The 27,599-nt window shown below is 33.3% G+C and overlaps 1 protein-coding gene across 1 annotated transcript; it reads right to left on the bottom strand.

The window, feature by feature from the left end:
• Window positions 1-5,628: 5,628 nt before the first annotated feature.
• Window positions 5,629-26,337, bottom strand: LOC141343788 (nucleolar protein 9-like). Its single transcript, XM_073848432.1, has 11 exons — window positions 26,145-26,337; window positions 24,469-24,705; window positions 20,166-20,354; window positions 17,833-17,940; window positions 17,616-17,757; window positions 17,346-17,538; window positions 14,413-14,553; window positions 12,622-12,741; window positions 10,918-11,133; window positions 10,732-10,837; window positions 5,629-6,129 (listed from the first exon to the last, which is right to left on the bottom strand). The coding sequence occupies exons 1-11, from the start codon at window positions 26,335-26,337 to the stop codon at window positions 5,975-5,977; spliced, it is 1,800 nt and encodes a 599-aa protein (XP_073704533.1). The 3' UTR covers window positions 5,629-5,974.
• Between the last annotated feature and the right edge of the window lie 1,262 nt (window positions 26,338-27,599).

Consider the following 27,599-nt stretch of genomic DNA (forward strand, 5'->3'; position numbering starts at 1 on the left):
GGTCCGGAGGGTCATCTGACCCCGACGCTTAAGACCTGAACCCCCCAAAGCTGGCCTGAGTCAAAACAAACGGCTGGAGCGCTCTTAAATGACTTATTCTCCTGGCATATGATCAGGCCCACCGCAGAACCTCTGCAGATTTACATTCAACACCCATTACAGAGATCATTAAACACCCACGCGTTTGATTCAGTATGAAAAATCTGACATTTCCTTCAGCTATACATATATATTTATATATTCAGCTAGACATGTATTGTGATAAAAGTCCAATTTTAAAATGTCATGGATGAATATTTACTGAGTAATCCACTATTTTGTGGAAGGGGGTCAAAATTGCAATTTTCACCTTAGATTCAGAGTCAAGTTACAGGGGGGTAAAAGATGTCAGCATCATAATGTTATTTTTACACAGAGATTGGTCGCTCTTTTAGTAAAATCTGTTGACTTTAGTAATCTTTGTTGCATTATGTGCCAATGGTGACCATTCAAAAATGAGGAAACGGCACTTTTCAAGTTTTTTCCTCAGAAGTTTGCATGCCTGTAACTCAAGAAGTATTAAAGATATCTTAATGTCCTTTTAGTCATTGGGTATTAACAAACTTTCTTTTTAGCATCTTTGTTTTTAAGGCCATATATGATTTGGTTCCACAGATATTGGAATTTTAATATGGCTCCAGGAGTAAATCGTTAAAATGTACACATTTTCAGTGGTTGCAAAACCAAATGTGTGTCAGTTTGAAAAAAACAAAAAATATGATACTTTTTTATTTTAAAGAGGAATGTCTGAAGAAAAAATAATGTTTAAATGAGAGATGTACCTTGTTGTCTCCTGTCAAAACAACTGTGTTGATTATACCATACCATGTACCATCTGAGTGCCATAAATACTCTTTTTCCAAAGTTCACGTGCCTATAACTCAAGAAGTATTAAAGATATCGCAGTGTGATTTTAGATTCTAGTTGTTAATAAACTTTTCTTCTGGATTTTCCATTTTCAAAGTCCTACTTTATTCAGTCCCAGAGATATGGGGATCTCAATGAGGCTCCATTTTCTGATTGTTGAATATTACTCATTTTCAGTGGTCGAAAACCAAATGTTGGTCACTTTGTGTACAGCTGATACTTATTTTATTTAAAGAACAATGTCTGAAGAAGACATAATGTTGAAATTAGTTTAAAAAGAACTACAATCTAAAATCATATTGTGATACTTCTTGAGTTATAAGCACGCAAACTTTGGAAAAAAATATTTATGGCACTCAGACAGGTATGTTCAATGCAGTTGTCTTGACAGAAGGAAACAAGATATATCTCTAGTTTTAACATTATTTGTTCTTCAGACATTCCTCTTCAAAACGTGTACACACATATTGAAATTTCAATATCTCTGGAACTGGAACACATAAGGCATAAAATAAAGATACCAAAAGGAATGTTTGTTAAAACCCAACACCTAAAAGGGCATTAAGATATCTTTAATTTTGGATACCATTACTACTATAAATTTAAAGGACTTTTTCTAGGATCTACTCCAACTTTACAGAAAACTAGTGATGTGATTTCAGGTACAAAAACACATGGGTTTATTTGGGGAGATGGAAAGGTCACAAAACATCTTCAGTGCACAATAAGAAACGGAAAAAAATGTTTGCAACACGAGAATCACTAAGATAGGTTATCTCGCTGTTCTCAGTTCAGCCGAAGGACCTTCATGTAGCAGGTTGAATAGTAAACAAACAGAAGCATACTTTACTCCCACAAACACTGATGTCAGATATTATTGTGTGAATATTAATGAAGCTGTAGTGAGCTGTGATGGTGTCCAGACGGAGAGAGCAGCTGGATTGACTCGAATGAAACTCGTTCGCAGCTGCAGATCCATCATTAGCCTCATTCTCCATCAACAGCTCACTAATGAGCGCTCAGGAAATCCCTATCACTGCGGCCCTCTGGGAAAATCATTCCCGATGACCGGCACCATACAGGCCTGCGGCGACAAACCGCAGTCATCTATGCCTGTATGAGTGTGCTATTACGCATTAAACCTCCAAAACAATACATTTCTATTTTTGATTGTAAAGTTGCACATAATTAGCATTAATATGAACTATTTTGAGTGAAATTTGCTTGTGCAAAATGTACCAGAATGATGCTAAGGTTTCATAAAGTTCTGCATTACATCACCGTTAAATAATAAGGATTTGATCAAACAGGTTTGATTTAATGTATTACAAAAAATCGTTAAAGGACAAAGTAAAAGTAAAAAAGTAAGATAATTAAAGTAAAAAATTTATGAAGTAACTGAAAGCGAAAAAATAAAAATTAAAGACAAAAAAAAGTGAAAGTAAAAAACTAAAATATGCAGAAAGCGAAAGATTAGAAAGTAAAGGACATTAATTAAAGAAAAAATTTATAAACTAAAAAAGTGGAAAAAAGTAGAAAAGTCAGATGCTAAAGGGGAAATATTAAGAAGTAAAGGACATTATAAAAAAAATTATAAAGTAAAAACAAAGAAAAAAGTAGAAATCATAGATTCTACAGGTAAAAAATATAGAAGTAAAATACAAAGTAAAAGACAAAAAAGTTACTAAAAAGTAAAAAAAAAAGATGCTGAAAGTGAAAAATTAAGACATTAAAGACAAAAAGGTGAAAATAAAAAAATTGAAATGATACAGAATGGGAAACATTAAAAAGTAAAATAAAAAAGTAGAATACTCAGATGCTAAAGGTGAAATGTTAAGAAGCAAAGGACATAAGACAGTAAAATACACTTGAAAAGACAAAAAATAAAAATAAAAAAGTCACCGAAAGTGAAAACTTAAAAAGTTAAAGCTAAAAAAGTGAAGATGCAGAAAGTGAAAGATTAAAAAGTAATTGACATTAAAAAAAAACACAAAAAGTAAAAAAGGTCATTAAAGTAAAAATGTATAAAAAGAAGACAAAAAAGTGAAAGTAAAAACCTAAAAGATGCAAAAAGTGAAATATTGAAAAGTAAAGGACATTAAAAAGGTAAAAAAGAAATAAAGAATAAAAATGTATAGAGTAACAAAAATATTAAGTAGAAAACTCAGATGCTAAAGGTGAAATATTAAAGTATAGTAAAGGACATTAAAAGTAAAAGAAACTGGAAAGAACAAAAACTAAAAGTATCTGAGTTTTCTACTTTTTTTTACTTTAATTATGCACAGAAAAGATGCGGAAAGTGAAACATTCAAAAGTAAAGGACATTGAAAAATTAAAAGATGCTGAAAGTGAAAAATGAAAAAGTTAAAGACAAAAAAGTGAAAGTAAAAAAACCAAAAGATGCGGAAAGTGAAAGTTTAAAAAGTACAGGACATAAAAAAGTAAAAGATGCTGAAAGTAGAACATTAAAAAGTAAAAAAGACTTAAAATAAAAGATTTTTACAAAATAAAAAATTTAAAAAAAGAAAGAAAAAGACACAGAAAGCCATAGATTTCCCATCAGTGGTGCATGGTCACATGGGTCCTCACAGATCTCCAGATGACGCCATCGCTCAGAAATCTGACATTCTCCTGCGTGAAGTTCCCAGGTCCTTGCGCTGGGCGCTCTATCAGCGCTTTGGTTTTGACTGCATCAGGAGAATTTGCCAGCTGAATGTCACGTCGCCCCGTCGATCAGATTCCGGCCGCTTGACGGTCCTCCCCTCCGTCTCTCCCACACAGATAGAGGAGATCGCAGCTGCGCTCCGTATCCGCGGCCCATGAGCGCGACCTGACCTTCACCCAGTGGGACAAAACTGAGCGAACAACATCAAACCTCATTCTGAAGATGCTTTCGCACAACTCACTGCAGACGTTTCATTGTCAACAAATAACAGCTCTTCCCAAACCAACACTGTGTGCAGTTTGGATGTTCTCATTTAGAAAATGCAACTTTGAATGGTGTTCAATGAAAATAGCTTTTTCTGCTTCATATGTAAACTAATTTATGCAACAGAATAAAAAAAAAATAAAAAGGTTATTGCGACTTATCTCATAATTCAGACTCTTTACTTGCAATTTTGTCTCATAGGCTCAGAATTGCGATATAAATGGCAGCATATAAATGTAAGATTTACAACGTATAAACTCTGAATTGTAAAATATAAACTCGAAATTGCAACGTATAACCACAGAATTGCAAGATACTCAAGAATTGTGATATATACAGTAAGCTCAGAATTGCAACGTGTAAATTGCAAATACAAACTCAAGAATTGCAATGCATAAACTCAGAATTGCGACAATATAAACTGAATTGCGACGTATAAATTGAAGAATTAAGATATACACTCAGAATTGTGATGAAGAAATTGTGAGATATAAGCTCAAAATTGCAACATATAAACTCAGAATTAAGCATTGGCTTAGAATTGCAACGTATAAATTGTGAGATATAAACGTATAACCATAGAATTTGCAAGATACTTAAGAATTGTGACACAAACTCAGAATCGTGAAATATAAACTCGAAGTTGCAGCGTATAACTCAGAATTGCGACGTATAAACTTACGAATTGCCACATCAAACTAAAAATTGCGAGATATAAATTCAATAATTGCGATGTATAAGCTCAGAAACGCAAGATACAAACTCAAGAATTGCGTCACGTATTCCAAATTGCAACGTAAAAACTGAAGAATTGAGACAGAGAAATTGTAAGATATAAACTAAAACTTGCAACATAAGCTTAGAATTGCAACGTATACTCAAAATTGTGAGATACTCGAACTGAGTGATATAAACTCAGAATTGTGAGATATAAACTCGAAATTGCAGTGTATAAGCTGAGAATTGCAAAATACAAAATTAAGAATTGCCACATCAAACTCAAAATTGTGATATTTAAGCTCAGAATTGCAACGTATAAATTGTGAGACATAAACTCAGAATTGCGAGATACTCAAGAATTGTGAGATATAAACTCAGTGAAGTATAAACTCAGAATTGCAAGAATTGCGAGATATAAACCCAAAATTGTGACGTATAAACTCAAGAATTGTGAGATATACACTCAGATTTGTGATGTATAAACTCAGAACTGAAATATAAACTCCAATTGCAATGTATAAGCTCAGAATTGCAATGTAAAAAATCATCACTACGATGTATAAACTACAGCGAACAACGAATAACCTTAGAATTGCGAGACACTCAAAAAATGCAATGTATGAACTCAAAATTAACTTTAGAATTGCATCGTGTAAACACGTATAACTTGCAACATGTTAAGTTTTTATGTTGCCAGTTACACTTTACAATTCGCAATTCTTGAGTTTATTGGTCGACATATTGCAACGCATAAATTCAGAAACGCGTCATTTTAACTCAGAATTGCGACGTATAAACTGAAGAATTGTGAAATATAAACACCAAATTGCAAAGTATAAGCTCAGAATTGCCACATCAAACTCAAAATTGTGATATATAAGCTCAGGAATGTTTAGTATTGGCTCAGAATTGCAACTTATAAATTGCAAGATATGAAACTCAATAATTGTAATGTATAAGCTCAGAAATGCAAGATACAAACTCAAGAATTGTGACATCAAACACAAAACTGTGGCGTATAAGCTCAGAACTGCAATGTATGAATTGCAACAAATAAGCTGAGAATTGCGAGATACTCAAAAATGGTGATGTATTGACTCAGAATTACAACAAAAAAACTATTGACATATTGTGACATATTGCAATGTATAAACTCAAGAATTCAAAGACAAAAACTCAGAATTGTAAGAAAAAGTCAGAATTTGTGCATATTCTGTAGCAGAAATGAACTCCCAGAAGTCTTCCACACCATAAACGGAAGGTCCAGTCTAGTGTGCATAGAGACACACAATTGTACCATTTCTTATGCTTTTTTTATAAAATGCAACTTGAAGGGCGATTCACTGAAAATTCCTTACTTCCTAAACTGACTCTTGTACTGCGTCGTTCAAGGGAAACGATTACAGTTTGTTTAAAGTCTTACTGCAGAATATCACTGAACATCTTCCTTTTCTTTGACTCTCCTGTTTGAACCTCCTGCCAATCGGCCCGTCTCCTCATGAAGTTTGTCAGACCAAATTTGGTCCAAATGTGGCGTGCGAACTGATCGGATCGGAGCTGACTTTCACTGGGGACTGCGAGAGGAGAGAGACGATAAAACACACTTTGATCAGAACATAAGCTACTCTGACGGATCAACTTGTGCAAAGACAACGGCAAATTACTTTGGGAAGTTGACCGTGTAAAATGTTTTACTTGATCTAAAACAACTTTACACAACTCTGTCATGAGCTCATATTCACTGTGAGAACACCATATTCATCTCATGAATGTCACTGTCTCACCGATGGATCCTCTGCAGTGAATGGGTGCCGTCAGAATGAGAGTCCAAACAGCTGAATAAAAACATCAGAAGTAATCCACACCACTCTAGTCCATCAGTTAACATCTGGGGAACATAAAAGCTGAAACAAATACACGCTCTGAAGTCCGGAACTGATTTAAATGAGTCGCGAACCTGCACCGAAATATCTAAATCAAATTATTTGCTAACCCACTCTGAAGTTCCGATTTGAATCAAATGATTCATGATCTGAAGTCCAGAACTGAATCAAATGATTCGCAAACCCACTCTTAAGTTCCGATCTGAATCTAATGATTTGCGAACCTGCACCAAAGTCTCGATCTGAATCAATTGATTTACGAATCCACTCTGTAGTTCCGATCTGAATCAAATGATTCATATATATGCAAAGTTCCAATCTAAATCAAATGATTCGCAAACCCACTCTAAAGTTCCGATCTGAATCTAATGATTTGCGAACCTGCACCAAAGTCTCGATCTGAATCAATTGATTTACGAATCCACTCTGTAGTTCCGATCTGAATCAAATGATTCATATATATGCAAAGTTCCAATCTAAATCAAATGATTCACAAACCCACTCTAAAGTCTGGATCATAATCAAATGATTTGTGATCTGAAGACCCGAACTGAATCAAATGATTTGCGAACCTGCACCAAAGTCTCGATCTGAATCAACTGATTTGTGGATCCACTCTGAAGACCCAATCTGAATGAAAAGATTAAGTATCAGTCTGAATCAAATGATTCACAAACCCACTCTGAAGTCTGGATCATAATCAAATGATTTGTGATCTGAAGTCCCGAACTGAATCAAATGATTTGCGAACCTGCACCAAAGTCTCGATCTGAATCAACTGATTTGCGAATCCACTCTGAAGACTCAATCTGAATGAAATGATTTGCAAAACCAGCATCGAAGACTCAGTCTGAATCAAATGATTTGCAAACTCACTCTGAAGTTCCGATCTGAATGAAATGATTTGCGAACCTGCACCAAAGTTTCGATCTGAATCAACTGATTTGTGAATCCACTCTGAAGACCCAATCTGAATGAAAAGATTAAGTCTCAGTCTGAATCAAATGATTCACAAACCCACTCTGAAGTTCCGATCTGAATCAAATGATTTGCGAACCTGCACCAAAGTTTCGATCTGAATCAACTGATTTGCGAATCCACTCTGAAGACCCAATCTGATTTAAATGATTTGCAAAATCATTCTAAAGTTCCAATCTAAATCAAATTATTCACAAACCCACTCTAAAGTCTGGATCATAATCAAATAATTTGTGATCTGAAGTCCCGAACTGAATCAAATGATTTGCGAACCTGACCAAAGTCTCGATCTGAATCAACTGATTTGTGAATCCACTCTGAAGACCCAATCTGAATGAAATGATTTGCAAAACCAGCATCGAAGACTCAGTCTGAATCAAATGATTCACAAACCCACTCTGAAGTTCCAATCTAAATCAAATTATTCACAAACCCACTCTAAAGTCTGGATCTAAATCAAATGATTTGTGATCTGAAGTTCCGATCTGAATCAAATGATTCACAAACCCACTCTAAAGTCTGGATCTAAATCAAATGATTTGTGATCTGAAGTTCCGATCTGAATCAAATGATTTGTGAACCTGCACCAAAGTTTCGATCTGAATCAACTGATTTGCGAATCCACTCTGAAGACCCAATCTGAATCAAATGATTTGCAAAACCAACATCGAAGTCTCAGTCTGAATCAAATGATTTGCAAACCCACTCTGAAGTTCCGAACTGAATCAAATGATTTGCGAACCTGCACCAAAGTTTCGATCTGAATCAACTGATTTGCGAATCCACTCTGAAGACCCAATCTGAATCAAATGATTTGCAAAACCAACATCGAAGTCTCAGTCTGAATCAAATGATTCACAAACCCACTCTGAAGTTCCGATCTGAATCAAATGATTTGCAACCCAATCTGAAGTTCCGATCCGAATCAAATGATTTGCAAACCTGCACCAAAGTTTCGATCTGAATCAACTGATTTGTGAATCCATTCTGAAGACCCAATCTGAATGAAATGATTAAGTCTCAGTCTGAATCAAATGATTCACAAACCCACTCTGAAGTTCCGATCTGAATCAAATGATTTGCAAACTCATTCTAAAGTCCCAATCTAAATCAAATGATTTGCGATCTAAAGTACCGAAATGAATCAAATAATTCTAGGGCTGTAATCAACCAAAGAAAATCTTGGTCGACTGAAGTCCAGAAATTTTCGACTAAAAATCGACTAAAAATGACGTTATGGAGAGAAAAAAACGTACGTTACATTAATTAGATACTGCTCAGTACTTGGTAGCCTTGTTGTCTGCCTAAATTAATTATAAATAAACATAAAAAAACTAATAGGCTATTTGCAGTATATTAAATCGTTTTTGACCTAATTATTTTGCACTGAAATGAGTCTGACACACGAGTCTGTCGTCTCTGACAGCGGTGCATCACGTGCACCTGCGCAATATCATAGCCTGTGATTTCTGAAAACAGTACTATGTTATCAACTAGTGATATCACAAGAACTTTTAAGGAATGTGCAACATAATTTAGAAAATTATTTGTCATATGTTATAACTGTCAGACACTATCATTTCAGCCGCTCTGCGCAGCTCGCACAGAGCGAGGCTGAACATAAGAGCTCAGCTACGCGGCTGAGACACGAATAGACTTAATTCCTTCCGTGATATTATTTTTCCGTTTGGATGATTAAGGGGCCGTTCACATGTCGCGCCTAAAAACGCGTGGAAAATGCTAGGCGCGCCGCTTTCTTTCCGCGTCTGCTGTCTCTAAGCAACCATCAGCTGCGCTCTAGCTCCAAGCCTATGCGTCTCATGCATTGTTGCTTCTATTAGCGTCAAAATAATGGAGGCTTGACAGATCATAAAGTTCAGGAAATCCCTGGACCACAATGATGAGCTGCTCCTCCTTGTTTCTGCTGAGGTTTCAATGTAACGGAAAAACGTGAGGGAGCTGATTGTTCGGTTCATGTCACATGACCTGCGGTGCGCTTGCGACATTCTGAAAAGTTGAGATGTTTATATCTCGATGCGGCGCGGACTCGCCCGGAAAAAAGCGACCGCTATTCCATTATACATTTGAAATAACTAACTTGATCGCGCAAAAGACGCTACATGTGAACGGCCCCAAAGGAGGCTTAAAATCCAACGTGGTCTGGGGGATTCTACCGTCATTACGGATGTGTGCGCCTGGCTGCAGTTCTAAAACGATTATTACACTAAAATATTGAAATATGCCAATTCTGATATGTTCATGTAGCCTACTCAAAAACAGACAGGGCAACCTAAGCAGACAAGTTAGCTTACCGCTTTCAGATGATACGTCATGTTTGTCGTCGAGCTGTGGTAGGCAAACTGTTGCTTGCAAACTTTGCATTCAACCTTTTTCCGTTATTAATTTTAACAAAATGCTGCCACACTGTCGATTTTTTTTTTTTTTTTGTTGTTGTTGTTGACATGTTAGAATAGGACTGATGTATATTGATATGTGTTCCAAACCGCTGAGTCCACTAGCTTATTATTAAATAAATAATATTCAGCATCATACCTTCCAAAGCCTACTTATCTGTCTCTCTTCTCCAGTGGGTTGGGCAAATCCAAAAAAGTGAAAACAATGGGGGTGTTCTGAAAACAGACTGTTCCCTGTGAAACAGGGGTGCTCTGAAAACACCCCCATTAGCAATTAGTGCTTTCCGCCTGATGAAATGAGCGCGGCAAAAAATCGACCAATCAGAATTTTGGTCGAACCAGAACGTATCGACCAACTAATCGACTAATCGACTGGGACGTTACAGCCCTAAATAATTCACAAACCCACTCTGAAGTACCGAACTGAATCAAATGATTCGCAAACCCACTCTGAAGTTCCAATCTAAATCAAATGATTCACAATACGCAATCCAATTGGAGCACTTTGAATCATTTTGCAGTGCTCTCCTGATTTAGACCAGACCACTTCTTTTTTTTTCCACTGGAGGAAGTGTTATTATTGATTATGAAATTGTATTTAAGTTAAAAACGTTGATGGATTTGTTTCGGCTTATATCTTCTCAAGATGTTAACTGATGGACTGGACTGGAGTGGTGTGGATTACTTATGGATTACTGTGATGTTTTTAATCAGTTATTTGGACTCTCATTCTGACAGCCTCCATTCACTGGTGAGCAAGGGAAGGAATGACACATTTCTACAAATCTGATAAAGGAACAAACTCATCCTAATCTTGGATGAGCACATTTACATCAAACTTTCAGTTTCGTCTGAGCTAATGCTTTCACGCATGCAAAATAAAATGTTAAATCCATCTCACCTAGTTTCTCAGCAATGCTTTGTCTCTGACTGACGTTGGCGCTGTTCCACACGGCCTCTAACAAACGGCTGCCGCAGCTGGAACAGGCCAGCTGAACGTAAAGCTCCTGTGAGGAAGATTTCAAGTGACATTCGTAAGATTCGTCTCATCATCGTTTGCAGAATCAAATGAGTTTGTGATGTTTACCTCCAGCTTTCTCAAGATCTTTCCTCGGCCTTTATCGCTGACCATCGTCACCAGCATTTGGAGAGCATGGGTGCCCATGCAGTCTGTGCCGAGGGTCAGCAGGTCGGCGGAGCTGAGGGCGTGAAGACTGTTCATCAGGATGGTTCGGTCTTTGAATCCGGCCAGAGCTTGAACCAGTCGAGATCCGTGATAACATACAGACAGACTGCGCACAGACTGACAGCACAGAGCACATGTTACATACATACTGCATACTACACACTTCATCTCTGTTTAAACAGCACATAGTATGTAATAACAGTACTAAACATCATAAATTAAAATAAAATAAAATTAATATTCCAATAATTTCACATACTGCCACTGGTTTTTAAAGAAGTTTCAGCTCATCAAGGCTGCATTTATTTGATTAAAAATACAGAAAAAATAAGAAATATTATTTCAATTAAAAATAACTGTTTTCTATGTGAATATATTTTAAAATGTAATTTATTCCTGTGATATAAAGCAGAATTTTCAGCATCATTACTCTAGTCTTCAATGTCGCATGATGCTTCAGAAATCATTCTAATATGCTGATTTATTATCAGTGTTGAAAACTTTTTTTTTTTTTGGAAGCTCTTTGATCGATAAAAGGTTAAAAAGAACAGCATTTATTTAAATAAAAAAGGCTATCTAATAATATACACTACTGTTCAAAAGTTTGGGGTCAGTTATTTTCTTTGAAAGAAATTAATACTTTTATTCACCAAGGATGTGTTCAATTAATAAAAAGTGATAGCATAGATTTATATTTTTAGAAAAGACTAATATTTTAAATAAATGCTGTTCTTTTTCACTTGTTATTCATCAAAGAATTAAAAAAAGGAATCACAGATAAAAAAAAAAAAAAAAGTTTCCAATGTTGATAATTGTAATAATAAATCAGCATATTAGAATGATTTCTGAAGGATCATGTGACACTTAGGGACACTGAAGATTTTTTTTATGCACCTGTCAAATCTGAGATTTTGGGCTTTTTGGTGTTTCATAAAGAGTTTTTTAACTGTTAAGTGTTTCTTTTATAGCACTTTATCTATTTGTGTCAATAGATTTCAATTACAATCCATATTTTTAAGGGCCAAGAGTTTTTTCTCCAACAATGAGCCATAAATCTCCACTTCAGTAGCACTTACACATCAAACTCCACATTTTTATCCCTGTCTATATCCTGAAGGTTTTTACAGAGGGATTTGTTCAGATATAATTAGCTTGATTTTATACAACATTTTATTCATCCAAAAATGCTGAAAAAATACATTGTTTTCTGTCTGTTCTAAGTATTTTCTGATTTATGGAATGACAAAATGAGATCCCCAAAATCCCCTCAGTAAAAACATTTGACTCTAACATGTCAAAACAATTAAACAAGAACTTTTACCCTATTCAACTGCAGTGTCTCGCCTTAAGACCGGAGTAACAGCTGATGAAAATTCAGCTTTGCATCACAGAAATAATTTACATTTTAAAGTATATTAACATAAAAAGCATTATATTATATTCTAATAAAATTATTGTTTTTTTCCTGTATTTTTTAATAAAGAAATGCAGCCTTGACGAGCTTTAAAAAACATTACAAGTCTAACTGATCCTAAACTTTTGAGTGGCAGTGTACATTCTCTTAGACTAGTATGAGTACTATAGCCTTCACTGTTAAATGAGCACCTGTGTGACGGCGTCTCCCTCTGCTGTCTCTGTGTTGTAGTACACTTCATGCGTCATTAAGGACAGGAAGAGAGGCAGACAGGAGACCTGAAGTGATGCTGGTTCATTGCAGTGAAATGCCTGATGGGAAACAGAGTTCAACATCTCAGTTTGGGCAGCTGGTTAAACTAGTGTTTAACGCTTAAAGACCTAGAACATTTTTGGGGCACATGAGGCACCTGTACATTTATTTATTTATTTATTTTTAATTCTAGCAGTCAGCATCAATTGTCATATATCATTATAAACAAAAGAACTTTATGTCTAGCTCATTTAAAATTACAATTTCCCTTTTGTTTTCTCTAAAAATGAGTGAATTTCCAGAATTTTAGGAAAAACGCTAGCAACAATTGGGTGTTTTTTTTACTGTGTGCTCAAACAAAAATCCTGAAGTTTGGATTTTTTCTTTAGAAATTTATATTTAGGTATTTTACATTTCCAAATAAAATTTTGTCTATTTATAACATTCCCTAAGCAAGTTATAGCCATTTATTACAATTTTATTATAGGCGCTTTTTTAGTGAAAAACTGGCCTATTTAGTTGGTTGACGATATAGATCTGTCCAAAAACGTTTCAGGAGTAAAGTAATAGTAGAAACAGTGTTATATAATGCAAAAACACAGTAAAAAAGTTACTTTTTCAGATAAATATATTAATCTGAGTATGAACAATAAACACAAACAGTGTAGTAAAAACAATTGCACAAATTGTCTTGTGCAATAAAAAAAAAAACATTCTAAATTATTCACAAACTACACACAAAATGACAGAAATATACTGAGTGCGACAGAAAAAATAGTGCAAATAATCTTTACAAACTATGTAAGATTTACTTACATAACATAACCAAATATATGGATCTGCTGGCTGTAGTCTGCGTCAGAATCTATTTTACCGGGAGATTGCATAACCTCATGACGCAAAAACCTCAATTTCAGTGCTTTATCCGATCTGTACTGCCGTTTCATTCTTGTTTTTGGTTTGTGTTATGTCAAAGGGCTCTGTTGTGAGTATTTCCGTGCTTTTCCAAAAAATGCTGTCATGCAAATGTCTTATTTTGCATTTGTTTTCATGCACGCAAGAAACACTTTACTTTCACTTTGCGTTTGTTCAGATTTGCAAAGAAACTTGCAAACTGGTGGTTCAAAAGACCAAAACCTGTTCATTGGTTGAATAGTTGACAGTTTGAACCAATCGGGGCACAGAGGTGGGACTAAGCATTAACAATCGTTCCTGTTTGGCTTCAGTGCTGAGGAAATGTGATGACATAATCATGCTCACTATGGAGCCTCTGAATATCCAAATGAGACTCTGTGCGTTACGTGACTTTTTAAAGCATTCGAATTGGATTAGCGGTTCAAAAGTTATTAAACATTTAAGAACAATACTGCCCTACAAAGGCAAAGTGCAGTAACTACGGCAACACTGAGACTGAGAAAAATGCCTTTAAAGTTTTTACACTATATATGGTATTAGTTTGGATTTTGTAGTTACTGCAATGTTGACACTCTCGTTTCTCTGAAACGGGACAAAATTGAACCGGGAGACTTTGCCACAAGACAAAACAATTGTCACAAAGCCCATTATAAGCCTTAACTCAACCTTGACCAAACGTGTAGTTACTGCACTTTGCCTTTGGAGGGCAGAATAGTTCTTTTTGTTTTCTTTGGGGGTTAAATATAAACAATCCTGCACCTGGTCAACTGCTGATGAGGAATAGTGTGAGAAATCCTGCTGTATTTGATGTGTACCTGCAGGAGGCGCTGCAGCAGTTCATTCTGCTTCTCCTCCCAGTGAACACAGCTCTCCACCAATCGAACCGCTACACCCATGTGATTGGCCGCCAGAATCGCCTCGAACCCCTCCATCAGCTCATCGAAGATCTTCAGGAACTGAGCAGGTGATAGAAACACATTTCAAAGAAAACTAGATAAAAAAGTTTGTCAAGACATACTTTAAGTTGGCTTCAAAAGGTGGGGGCAGCCGTGGCCTAATGGTTACAGACTCTGACTTGTAACCCAAAGGTTGCAGGTTCGAGTCTTAGGTCCAGCAGGGATTGTAGGTGGGGGGAGTGAATAACCAGCACTTTCTTCACTAGAAAAGCACTTTTTATCTGCCGCGGGAGTTCACCTCCACCATAATAACCGCTGCTTACATTCCTCCTGACGCTGATGCCAAGCTTGCTATGAACGAACTTCATGCGGCCATCAGCAAACAATAAACTGCTCACCCGGAGGCTGCATTTATTGTTGCGGGGGATTTTAATCACTCAAACTTAAAGACAGTACTCACCAAATTTCACCAAAACATTTTCCGTCACACCAGAGGAAACAAAACTTTAGACCATGTATACACAAACATGGCTGAAGCTTATACTGTGACCCCCCTCTTCCACTTTGGACAATCAGACCACCTTTCTTTGTTCCTCACCCCCAAATCCTCACCCCTCAACAGCAACCTGTATATTATGTTCAAATCTACCTGCAATTTACATTATAGTTAATAGCAACCTGTATATTGTGTTCATCTATTTATACATTCTAATTGTAGTTAATTATCATCTGTAAATTATGCTCACAGTACTTCATCTGTAAATATTATCCATAGCTTCCCCCTGAACACATCTCCTATAAATGCACTTATAACTTATAACCCTGCTGAAAAAACCAGCATATGCTGGTTAGGTATGTTTTGGTGCTGGGATGCTGGTTTTAGCTGGTTTATGCTGGTCATGTTGCTGGTCAAGGACCAGCATTAACCAGCAACGTGACCACCATAAACCAGCAAAGGACCAGCATAAACCAGCTAAAACCAGCATCCCAGCACCAAAACATACCTAACCAGCATATGCTGTTTTTTTCAGCAGGGAAATTATACCTTTATCCTGCACTTGACCTAAACAGCATTTTGTTGCCTTGTACTTGTACATGTGTAATGACAATAAAGTTGAATCTAATCTAATCTAATCTAACAACATGCGAATCATGTTAGAAAAATGCTAATCATGCTAGTAATGCTAACATAACGCTAGCAACATTCTAATCATGCAAGCTACTTGCTGGTAAGATACTAATCATGCTAGAAACATGTTAGCAACACGTTAATGATGCTAACATGTTACCAACATGCTAGTAGCATGTTAATCATGTTAGAAACATGATAATGAAATGCTAATCATGCTAGTAACATGCTAACTACTTGCTAATCATGCTAGAAACAGGCTAGCAACATGCTAATCATGCTAGTAATGCTAACATAATGCTAGCAATATTGTAATCATGCTAGCTACACACTAGTAACATCCTAATCATGCTCGCTAATCATGCTAGAAACATGTTTGCAACATGTTAATAATGCTAACAACATGCTAACAACACACTAGTAGCATATCAATCATGTTAGAAACATGCTAATAATGCTAGAAACATGCTAGCAACTTGCTGATAATGCAATAAACATGCTAGCAACTTGCTAATCATGCTAGACACGTGCTAACAACTTTCTAATTATGCTATTAATGTGCTAGCAACAAGCTAATAGTGCTAGCAATTTGCTAATCATGCTAGAAACATGCTAGCAACTTGCTAATTATGCTATTAATGTGTTAGCAACAAGCTAATCGTGTTAGCTACATGCTAGTAACTTACAAATTATGCTAGAAACATGCTAATCATGCTGGAAACATGCCAGTAACATGCAAGAAACACACTAGCAACTTGCTAATAATGCTATTATTGTGCTAGCAACAGGCTAATCATGCTAGCTACATGCTAATAAATTGCAAGTTATGCTAGAAACATGCTAATCATGCTAGAAACATGCTGTTAACTTGGTAATCATGCTAGAAACATGCTAACAACTTGCTAACCATGTTATTAATGTGCTAGCAACAGGTAATCATGCTAGCTACATTGCTAGTAACTTGCAAGTTATGCTAGAAACATGCTTGTAACTTGCTAATCATGCCAGAAACATGCTAGCAACTTGATAATCATGTTATTAATGTGCTAGCAACAGGCTAATCATGCTAGCTACATGCTAGTAACTCGCAAGTTATGCTAGAAACATGCTAATCATGCTAGAAACATGCTGTTAACTTGCTAATCATGCTAGAAACATGCTAGCAACTTGATAACCATGTTATTAATGTGCTAGCAACAGGCTAATCATGCTAGCTACATTGCTAGTAACTTGCAAGTTATGCTAGAAACATGCTTGTAACTTGCTAATCATGCCAGAAACATGCTAGCAACTTGATAATCATGTTATTAATGTGCTAGCAACAGGCTAATCATGCTAGCTACATGCTAGTAACTTGCAAGTTATGCTAGAAACATGCTAATCATGCTAGAAACATGCTAGTAACTTGCTTCCCATGACAGTAACATGCTAATCAAGTTAGAAACATGCTAGTAATATGTCAATCATGCTAATAGCATGCTATCTATCCATCCATTTATGACAGACTGTATTGCCTTCAATGCATTCAAGCTTTAAAACTACTTCAGACTGAAAAACTTCTAAAAACCTAGTAAAACTTTTTTCAAATTTTCTGATCAGGCTTTCTCAAGCCAACTTAAAGACCTTTTTTTTATCTAGTTAATCTTATTATTAATGTTTTTCATTTGCTTCTGTTCATAAAACCCCCCAAAAGACATGATCATAATAACAATAAATGGTGTACCACTTTGCAGTGCGCTGAAGCTGTGATCAGGCTCTGAACGGTGAAGTTTGCGATGGGATGAAGGGCCAAAGACATCAGCTGCTTTCTCAGGTGGTTCTTGTAGAGGTTTTGCAGCAGAGCCTTATGGGAGAAGCTGAAGACGGTCTGGATCAGATGACTGCAGGACGGGTCCTTCATGAACACCAGCAGCGGACTGAAGGAGAAACAGGAGATCAGCATCTCAACATCCACCCGCCGACCCTTCATCATCATCATTATCATCATCCTCACCTGACTCCAGGAGCTGAGCTGATCGACGTCAGGTATCCCATGATGCACTTGATCAACTTCTTGCACAGAATGGGCCTCTTCCTGTGACTGACGGTCAGCAGCGTCTGGAGAGTGGCGCTGGAGCTGGCGTTCGTCACGCAGACTGAGAATAGACACCAAAGGTGAAGAGGAGCGACACAACACACGCATGAAGGTGTTCAGATGTTCAGATCGTTACCGTTGACGTTTTCCATCACACAGTCGGACAGATGCTTCAGCTCCCACCAGAACGAGACGGGAATCTCAAAATCCAACACCTCCGCTTTAGGCTTTTTGGGCTTTTTGCCTGAGAGCAAATTAAACAAAATTAATAAAAAGAATGCAAAAAATAGTAGATGGTTTTATTATTATTATGATTATTAAAGATAACAGAAAAAACTGAAGCAAATGGGGAAAATATAAAGAATAAATAAATAAATATCAGGTTTTTGGCTGATGATAGATGCAAGTAAACAAAAAATACATTCAAAATCAGGTTTATGCTTTTATTATTATTAAGATGATTTATTTTGTGTTTTTTTAGGTTGATAATAGAAAGCAAATAAAAAACATATGTATATCATATGATCATACTTGTATTTATTATTATTATTATTTTGACTGAAAACAGAAGCAAATTACTTTAACAAACCAGAAAGCAAATTAAAAATAAGAATAATAAGAAAAATATCAGATGATAATATAAAGATTTTTTTGTGTTTTTTTTTGCTAAAAACAGACAAATTAAAAATACAAAAAAAAAATCAGATTCTTATTAGGATTATTTACATAAAAAGCAATGGAAAAATGAAGAACAAAAATATAATTTAAAACTCTCAGATGCATTTAATATTAAAGATAATTTTTGTGCTTTTTTGGCTGATAGCAGAAACAAATTAAAAACTATAATAATAAATTATCAGATGCCTTTATTATTATAAAAAAAATGTGCTTTTAGGCTGATAAAATTAATTAAAAAAAAACAAATATCAGATGTTTTTATTATTGTTATTTATTTATTTATTATTATTTCATTATTATTATTATTATTATTTTGATTGAAAACACAAGCAAATGGGGAGAAAATAAAGAAGAAGAAATAAATATCAGATGCTTTTTTATGATTATTACTTTTTTGTGCTTTTTGGCTGATAACAGAAAGCAAATTAAAAATAAGAAGAATAAAAAAATATCAGATGCTTTAATATAAAGATTTTTTTGCGTTTTTGGCTAAAAACAGACAAATTAAAAATAAATTTTTTAAGATTATTTACAGGCTTTTTGGCTGATAAAAAGCAATTAAAAAATGAAGAAAAAAAATATAATTTAAAAACTCTCAGATGCATTTAATATTAAAGATAATTTTTGTGCTTTTTGGATGATAACAGAAAGCAAATTAAAAATAAGAAGAATATAAAAAAATCTCAGATGCTTTATTATAAAGATTTTTTTGCATTTTTGGCTGATAGCAGGAACAATTTAAAAACTATAATAATAAATGATCAGACGCCTTTATTTTTATAAAAATTAATGTTGTGCTTTTAGGCTGATAAAATTAAATGGGAAAAAAAAGGAAAAAGGCAAAAAAAAAATCTGATGTTTTTATTATTATTAAGATTTTTGTGTGTATTTTGGCTAAAAACAGACACAAATGAAAAATACAAAAAAAAAAATCAGATTTTTATTAAGACTATTTATGTCCTTTTTGGCTGATAACAGATGCAAAAGGGGAAAAAACGCATTTGATTTATTCATTTAGGCTGATAACAGAAAAAAAAAAAATAATCAAACACGTTTACTACTATTAAAAGTTCTATGTGCTTCTTTTGTCTGATAAAAGCAGCAAATGAAAAAAAATATTATTTTTTTTTGCATTTTTTGGCTGTTGATGAGCAAATATATATATTTAAAAAAAAAAAAAAAAAAAAAAAAAGATCATTTTATTATTACGATTTTTTGTTTTTCCCAGGACCACAAAACCAGTTGTAAGTATCACAGGTATATTTGTAACAATAGACAAGAATTCATTGTATGGGTTCAAATGATACATTTGTCTTTTTAAGCCAAGTAAAGATCATGTTCCATTAAGATATTTTGTACATTTCCTACCATAAATATATCAAAACTTCATTTTTGATTAGTAATATATGCATTGCTGAGAACTTCATTTGGACAACTTTAAAGGTGATTTTCTCAATATTTAGATTTTTTGTTGCACCCTCAGATTAAAGATTTTCAAACAGTTGCATCTCAGGCCAAATACTGTCCTATCCTAACAAACCATACATCAATGGAAAGATTTTGCATTCAGCTTTTAGATGCTGCAGACCCTCATGACTGGTTTTGTGGTCCATGTTCACAAAAAAAAAAAAAAAAAAAAAAAAAATGGATGCAGAACCGAGCATCACAAAGACTTCCAACAGTGAGAAACCACCCAGAAACTCCCTAGAAATCATATCTCAAACACAAAACCAGAAAGAAAATGTCAGAACATCTGGTGATGAAGCGCTGAGGATCGTGTGTGTTTCTGACCTGTTTGAGCAGCAGGTACGTCTCGAGTCAGAGATCCGGCCAGCACCTGTACGAGCGTCCGGAGCACATGCGATCCGTGAGGATCCTTCAGGAACACCATGATATTCTCCCTGACGACTCCACACAGACGCTTCACCTGAGCCTCCAGCATCCCACAATGCTCCTCGTCCTCCTCCGCAGGGCTCTCCTCTTTAGAAAACAAATCAGACCATGAGAAACGCTCTTTGACTTACTGTTCCAAAACAGCTTCACAAAAAACTATGGAATAAAGCCAAAGAAAAAGATAATAACAAAAGTATTAACAGTAATTAAATAATAATAATCAATACTATTTTTAAAATTATGACTTTAAGGCCCGGTTTCACAGACAGGGCTTAGACTAAGCCAGGATTAGGCCATAGTTCAATTAGGACATTTAAGTCTTTTTTTTATAAACATGCTTAGAAAAAAAACATTACTGGTGTGCATCTTGAGACAAAACAAAGGCACCGATATATTTTTTAGATCAGTCAGTGCAAGTTTCTTTCAGTTCAAACAGCTCAGACTTGCATTTTAGTCTAGGACTAGGCTTAAGCCTTGTCTGTGAAACTGGGGGTAAAAGTTGCAATTACAAGATAAAAAGTCAAAATTACGAGAACATTTTTTTTTCCAAAATGATGACTTTAAAAGTTGAAATGAGATAAAAAAAAAAAAAAAAAAGATCTGACTTGGTTAAGTCAATTATGAGTTAAAAAATTTAAATCATGACAAACGAAAGTCATAATTACAAGATGAAAAGATGAAATTATGACTTTGAAAGTTGTAATTACGAGATAAAAAGTCAAAATTAAGAGATAAAAATTCTAAATTATGACTAAATTAAAAAGTTAAAATCAGATAAAAGCTTGCTTAAGACACAATTACGAGTGAAAAGTCCAAATTATGACGTACTTAAGACATAACTACAAGATAAAAAGTTTAAATTTGACTTACTAAATTAAAAATGATGACTTCTAAAGTAATAATGAGATAAAAAGTCAAAATTATGACAATTTAAAATTATTAATTTAAAGGTTGAAATGATAAAAAGTCAAAATTGTGACTTGCTTAATACATAATTAACAGGACAAAAAGCTGAAATTCTGACTTCCTAAATTGAAATTATGACTTTAAAAGTCATAATTACGAGATAAAATATGAAATTATGACTTATTAAATCAAAATTAATACTGTAAAACTTGAAAAGATAAAAAGCTGAGATTATGACAAACTTAAGTCATAATTATGACTTTCTAAATTAAAAATTATGACTTTAAAAGTCATAATGAGATAGAAAAGTTTAAATTATGAGATAAAAATGAAAGATTATGAGTTTAAAAGTTGAAATGAGATAAGTCATAATTACCAGTTAAAAAATTGAAATTATGACATACTGAATCAAAATTATGAGATAAAAAGTTGTAATTGTAATTTCAACTTTTAAAGTCATAATTTCGAATTTTTGTCTCGTAATTTCAACTTTTTCTCGTAATTTCAACTTTTAAAGTCATAATTTCGAAATTTTTGTCTCGTAATTTCAACTTTTTCTCGTAATTTCAACTTTTAAAGTCATAATTTAGAATTTTTGTCTCGTAATTTCAACTTTTTCTCGTAATTTCAACTTTTAAAGTCATAATTTCGAAATTTTTGTCTCGTAATTTCAACTTTTTCTCGTAATTTCAACTTTTAAAGTCATAATTTAGAATTTTTGTCTCGTAATTTCAACTTTTTCTCGTAATTTCAACTTTTAAAGTCATAATTTCGAAATTTTTGTCTCGTAATTTCAACTTTTTCTCGTAATTTCAACTTTTAAAGTCATAATTTAGAATTTTTGTCTCGTAATTTCAACTTTTTCTCGTAATTTCAACTTTTAAAGTCATAATTTCGAAATTTGTCTCATAATTTCAAATTTTTCTCGTAATTTCAACTTTTAAAGTCATAATTTCGAAATTTTTGTCTCGTAATTTCAACTTTTTCTCGTAATTTCAACTTTTAAAGTCATAATTTCGAAATTTTTGTCTCGTAATTTCAACTTTTTCTCGTAATTTCAACTTTTAAAGTCATAATTTCGAAATCTTTGTCTCGTAATTTCAACTTTTTCTCGTAATTTCAACTTTTAAAGTCATAATTTCGAATTTTTGTCTCGTAATTTCAACTTTTTCTCGTAATTTCAACCTTTAAAGTCATAATTTCGAAATCTTTGTCTCGTAATTTCAACTTTTTCTCGTAATTTCAACTTTTAAAGTCATAATTTCGAATTTTTGTCTCGTAATTTCAACTTTTTCTCGTAATTTCAACTTTTAAAGTCATAATTTCGAAATTTTTGTCTCGTAATTTCAACTTTTTCTCGTAATTTCAACTTTTAAAGTCATAATTTCGAAATTTTTGTCTCGTAATTTCAACTTTTTCTCGTAATTTCAACTTTTAAAGTCATAATTTCGAAATTTTTGTCTCGTAATTTCAACTTTTTCTCGTAATTTCAACTTTTAAAGTCATAATTTCGAAATTTTTGTCTCGTAATTTCAACTTTTTCTCGTAATTTCAACTTTTAAAGTCATAATTTCGATTTTTTGTCTCGTAATTTCAACTTTTTCTCGTAATTTCAACTTTTAAAGTCATAATTTCGAAATTTTTGTCTCGTAATTTCAACTTTTTCTCGTAATTACAACTTTTAAAGTCATAATTTCGAAATGTTTGTCTCGTAATTTCAACTTTTTCTCGTAATTACAACTTTTATAGTCATAATTTCGAAATTTTTGTCTCGTAATTTCAACTTTTTCTCGTAATTTCAACTTTTAAAGTCATAATTTCGAAATTTTTGTCTCGTAATTTCAACTTTTTCTCGTAATTTCAACTTTTAAAGTCATAATTTCGAATTTTTGTCTCGTAATTTCAACTTTTTCTCGTAATTTCAACTTTTAAAGTCATAATTTCGAAATTTTTGTCTCGTAATTTCAACTTTTTCTCGTAATTTCAACTTTTAAAGTCATAATTTCGAAATTTTTGTCTCGTAATTTCAACTTTTTCTCGTAATTTCAACTTTTAAAGTCATAATTTCGAAATTTTTGTCTCGTAATTTCAACTTTTTCTCGTAATTTCAACTTTTAAAGTCATAATTTCGAAATCTTTGTCTCGTAATTTCAACTTTTTCTCGTAATTTCAACTTTTAAAGTCATAATTTCGAAATCTTTGTCTCGTAATTTCAACTTTTTCTCGTAATTTCAACTTTTAAAGTCATAATTTCGAAATTTTTGTCTCGTAATTTCAACTTTTTCTCGTAATTTCAACTTTTAAAGTCATAATTTCTAAATCTCTGTCTCGTAATTTCAACTTTTTCTCGTAATTTCAACTTTTAAAGTCATAATTTCGAATTTTTGTCTCGTAATTTCAATTTTTTCTCGTAATTTCAACTTTTAAAGTCATAATTTCGAAATTTTTGTCTCGTAATTTCAACTTTTTCTCGTAATTTCAACTTTTAAAGTCATAATTTCGAAATTTTTGTCTCGTAATTTCAACTTTTTCTCGTAATTTCAATTTTTAAAGTCATAATTTCGAAATTTTTGTCTCGTAATTTCAACTTTTTCTCGTAATTACAACTTTTAAAGTCATAATTTCAAAGATTTTGTCTCGTAATTTCAACTTTTTCTCGTAATTACAACTTTTAAAGTCATAATTTCGAAATTTTTGTCTGGTAATTTCAACTTTTTCTCGTAAATACAACTTTTAAAGTCATAATTTCTAAATTTTTGTCTGGTAATTTCAACTTTTTCTCGTAAATACAACTTTTAAAGTCATAATTTCGAAATTTTTGTCTGGTAATTTCAACTTTTTCTCATAAATACAACTTTTAAAGTCATAATTTCAAAATTTTTGTCTGGTAATTTCAACTTTTTCTCGTAATTACAACTTTTAAACTCATAATTTCATGTTTGTGTCTAAAAGGTTTCTAAATTGTATTTTTTTTTTTTCATTTTAGAAAATAACCAATCGTTTCACTAGATAAGATTCTTCTTCCTCGGCTGGGATCGTTTAGAGTCCTTTGAAGCTGCATTTAAACTGCATTTTGGAAGTTCAAACTCAGGGGCACCATAGAAGTCCACTATATGGAGAACACTCCTGAAATGTTTTCCTCAAGAAACATAACTTATTATCGACTGAAGAAAGAAAGAAATGAACATCTGGGATGACAAGGGAGTGAGTACATTGTAATTTTTTGTGTTCTGGAAGTAAACTAATTCTTTAATAACCTATTATCACTTTCTACAATTAATATTATTAATCTCACCTGCCCAGCGGTGGCTCTGTCTGAGTGCGCTCTCCATCACATGAGCTCCACACTGATCACATGACATGCTTCTGAACTCTGACCCCGTCTCTCCTCCCAGCTCTGACAGCACCTCTGCCACCTGAGTGGGACTGGCCAATGAGAACAGCCCCTCCAGAGCCAGCCTGCCAATCATATTTGTGGAGACCATCGCTGCTTTACCCTTCACCTCCAACAGCACATTCTCTACGAACAGAGCTGAACACCGGGAGAGAGACACAAACATTCAGACACAAACTACTGAAGAGTTTTCGCATGCGGTCTTCGGGGTCTTTTTGATCCCAAATGACATTTGCTCAAATTTAAAAAAAATGTTCCCTTTGTTTAAATGGTATGAGACTTTGTACGTCGGTCAACACTTTCCTGATCTACACAAAAAAAAAAAAAATTAGAATGATATCTTGATTTTATGTTAGTGTGAAAAAAAAGTCACGTTCGTGGTGCAATTTTGTAACAAAATAATAGTAAAAAGAAAGATTTTTCCAGTTTATTAATGTTTTTACTTGACATTTTCGGAGGATTTATGATATTTTTTAAATTGATATAAATTAATAAATCTTTTTTTTTTTTTTTTTTTTTACAAAAACAGCTTTTTATGTAAAATTCAAATTCACTTTATAAAAGACCCACATGTCTAACTTTCATTCATGGGGATGACATGGATGATTCCACATGGTTTAGTGTAAGATTTTTGTGCATTTTTTGGAAAATCCAGTTTTAAAAGTAAAAATTTTTTATTTTACTACTAGATGGCTGCAGAGCTCCACTATTATCCACTATAAGTTTTTTTTTTCAGTTGAGTTCATATCTACATATTCTGAAAAACACCGGACACACAGAAATACATTTGTGAGACCATAAAAACTGCTCTCTTATAATTTGTCAAAAAAAAAAAAAAACATTTGCTGTTTTTGCATTCTTATGTTCATTTTGCGTACTGCTACTGCATATGTAATAGAACTGATTTGTTTCAGTACAAAAAAATGCTGAACTTTGACAAAAAGTAATTTTTATTGTTAGAATTGTGATTTCATAATATGTAGCTATGAACTCAACTGATGGGCAAATAGCAAACAGCATATAGTGGAGCTCTGCAGCCATCTAGTGGTAAAAGTGATTATTTTTTGTACTTTTAAAACTGGATTTTCCAAAAGATGGGCAAAAATCTTACACCAAACCATGTGAAATGATCCATGTTATCCCCATGAATTAAAGTTAGAAATGTGGGTCTTTTATAAAGTGAATTTTACATTAAAGAAAAAAAACAGTTTTTGTGTAAAAACCCATTTTAAAAATATTTATTTATTAATTTATATATATTTAAAAAATATCATTAACCCACTAAAAACTGCACAAATGTGGAGTAAAAACTTTAATAAACAGAAATTTTTTTTTTATATATATGTATATTTTTTTAAACTATTATTTTCTTACAAAATTGCATTTTGTTTACCAGGGTGAAAAAGGACCCCGAAATCCCCGAGTGTGATTTGAAAAAGAGGACTGCATAAGGGTTAAAAACTGTCTTTTACAAAATAAGCCTATCTGTCAACTACCCATTTCACAGTTTTTACTCTATTTTGATCAAATAAGTGCAGCCATGGTGGACAGATGGATGTTTTGTAATCTCTCTTCACCTTTCTCTTCTTCCTCTTCGAATCCTTTAGTCAGTCGATCATTGACGCGGCGGAAGTAAGTCACGGTTGTTGCATCCAGTCTTGGTCTCTTGGTCTCACCAACAACGCTGGCGTCCTGCGCGGGCCGTTTATGACCCGTCTTCTGTCCGCCCTTAAAATGCCGTTCCCCTTTACCCTTCATCTTCTCAATCATCTCTTTGGTTTGTCGTTCTCTCTCAGATCTGACAGTGAAGTTGCAGTGCTTTTATACCTGAAAATACATGCGTTTATTATCTGAGAGAACATAAACATGCCTTGGTCTTCCTTACACAGCACCATGGTATTATTATGGGAACTATGGAGTCATAAACTTCTAAAAGAATTAAAGTATTGCAAAAGAAAATAATGCTTTGCAAAGGAAAACGAAAGTGTTGAGAAAAATTAAATGTGCTTTTTGCAAATAAATGAAAAAACTCACTTTCTGGCATTGTTTTGACCATGTCAAGGGAGAGTTTGTTTAAAAATGTTACTGGCATGAATAATATGTGTTGCAAAATCATTGCTTTTGCTCTGATTCATTTATATTTTGCAGTACTTTTGGTTTGCAAGACTATTTGTCTGGAAACACATTTTTCTTTGTAATTCTTTATTTTTGTTTGCAAAAAGCAACATTTCTCTATACTTAAATTTTCCTTTGCAATACTTTATTTTTGTTAGCAAAACTTATTTTTCATGCAATATTTCATTTTTACTTTGCAATACTTTATTTTATTTTTTGCAAAACTTAATTTAGAAAATATTTCATTTTCTTTATTTTTGTTTGCGGAAAGCACATTTATTTTTTCTCAACACTTTAATTTTCCATTGCAATTTTTTTTTCCAAAACTTACTTTTGTCTTGCAATATTTCATTTTCTTTTGCAATTCTTTTTTTGCAAAAAGCACATTTATTTTTTTCTCTCAACACTTTTGTTTTCCTTTGCAAAACTTTATATTTGTTTGCAAAAAGCACTTATTTTCCCCAATACTTTAATTTTCCAAAACTTCTTTTTTTCTCTTGCAATATTTCATTTTCCTTTGCAAAACTTATTTTATTCTTGCAGTATTTCATTTTCTTCTGCAATATTTTATTTTTGTTTGCAAAAAACATTTATTTTTTCTCAAAACTTTAATTTTCCTTCGCATTCTTTTCTTGTAATATTTCCTTTGCAATACTTTATTTCTGTTTGCAAAAATCACATTTATTTTTTCTCAATACTTTATTATTATTTTTTTTTTATTTTTTTTACAATTTTTTCTTTTTTTGCAAAACTTATTTTTGTCTTGCATTATTTCATTTTCTTTTGCAGATCTTTATTTTTGTTTGCAAAACTTCTTTTATTCTTGCAGTATTTCATTTTCTTCTGCAATACTTTATTTTTGTTAGCAAAAAGACATTTATTTTTTTCTCAATTCTTTAATTTTCTTTTGCAAAACT

The sequence above is a fragment of the Garra rufa genome, chromosome 10, assembly GCF_049309525.1.
Source record: "Garra rufa chromosome 10, GarRuf1.0, whole genome shotgun sequence".
In the NCBI taxonomy this organism is placed as follows: Eukaryota; Metazoa; Chordata; class Actinopteri; order Cypriniformes; family Cyprinidae; genus Garra; species Garra rufa.

What these genes read in the sequence shown, in the direction of transcription:
- LOC141343788 (XM_073848432.1), bottom strand. Translation starts at nt 26,337, where the DNA reads ATGATTGAGAAGATGAAGGGTAAAGGGGAACGGCATTTTAAGGGCGGA. An exon ending in TGCTGCAGCGCCTCCTGCAG is followed by an intron (nt 12,742 to 14,412) that starts GTACACATCAAA and finishes GTTTCCCATCAG; the next exon opens with GCATTTCACTGCAATGAACC. An exon ending in AAGCATTGCTGAGAAACTAG is followed by an intron (nt 6,130 to 10,731) that starts GTGAGATGGATT and finishes CTCCTCTCGCAG; the next exon opens with TCCCCAGTGAAAGTCAGCTC.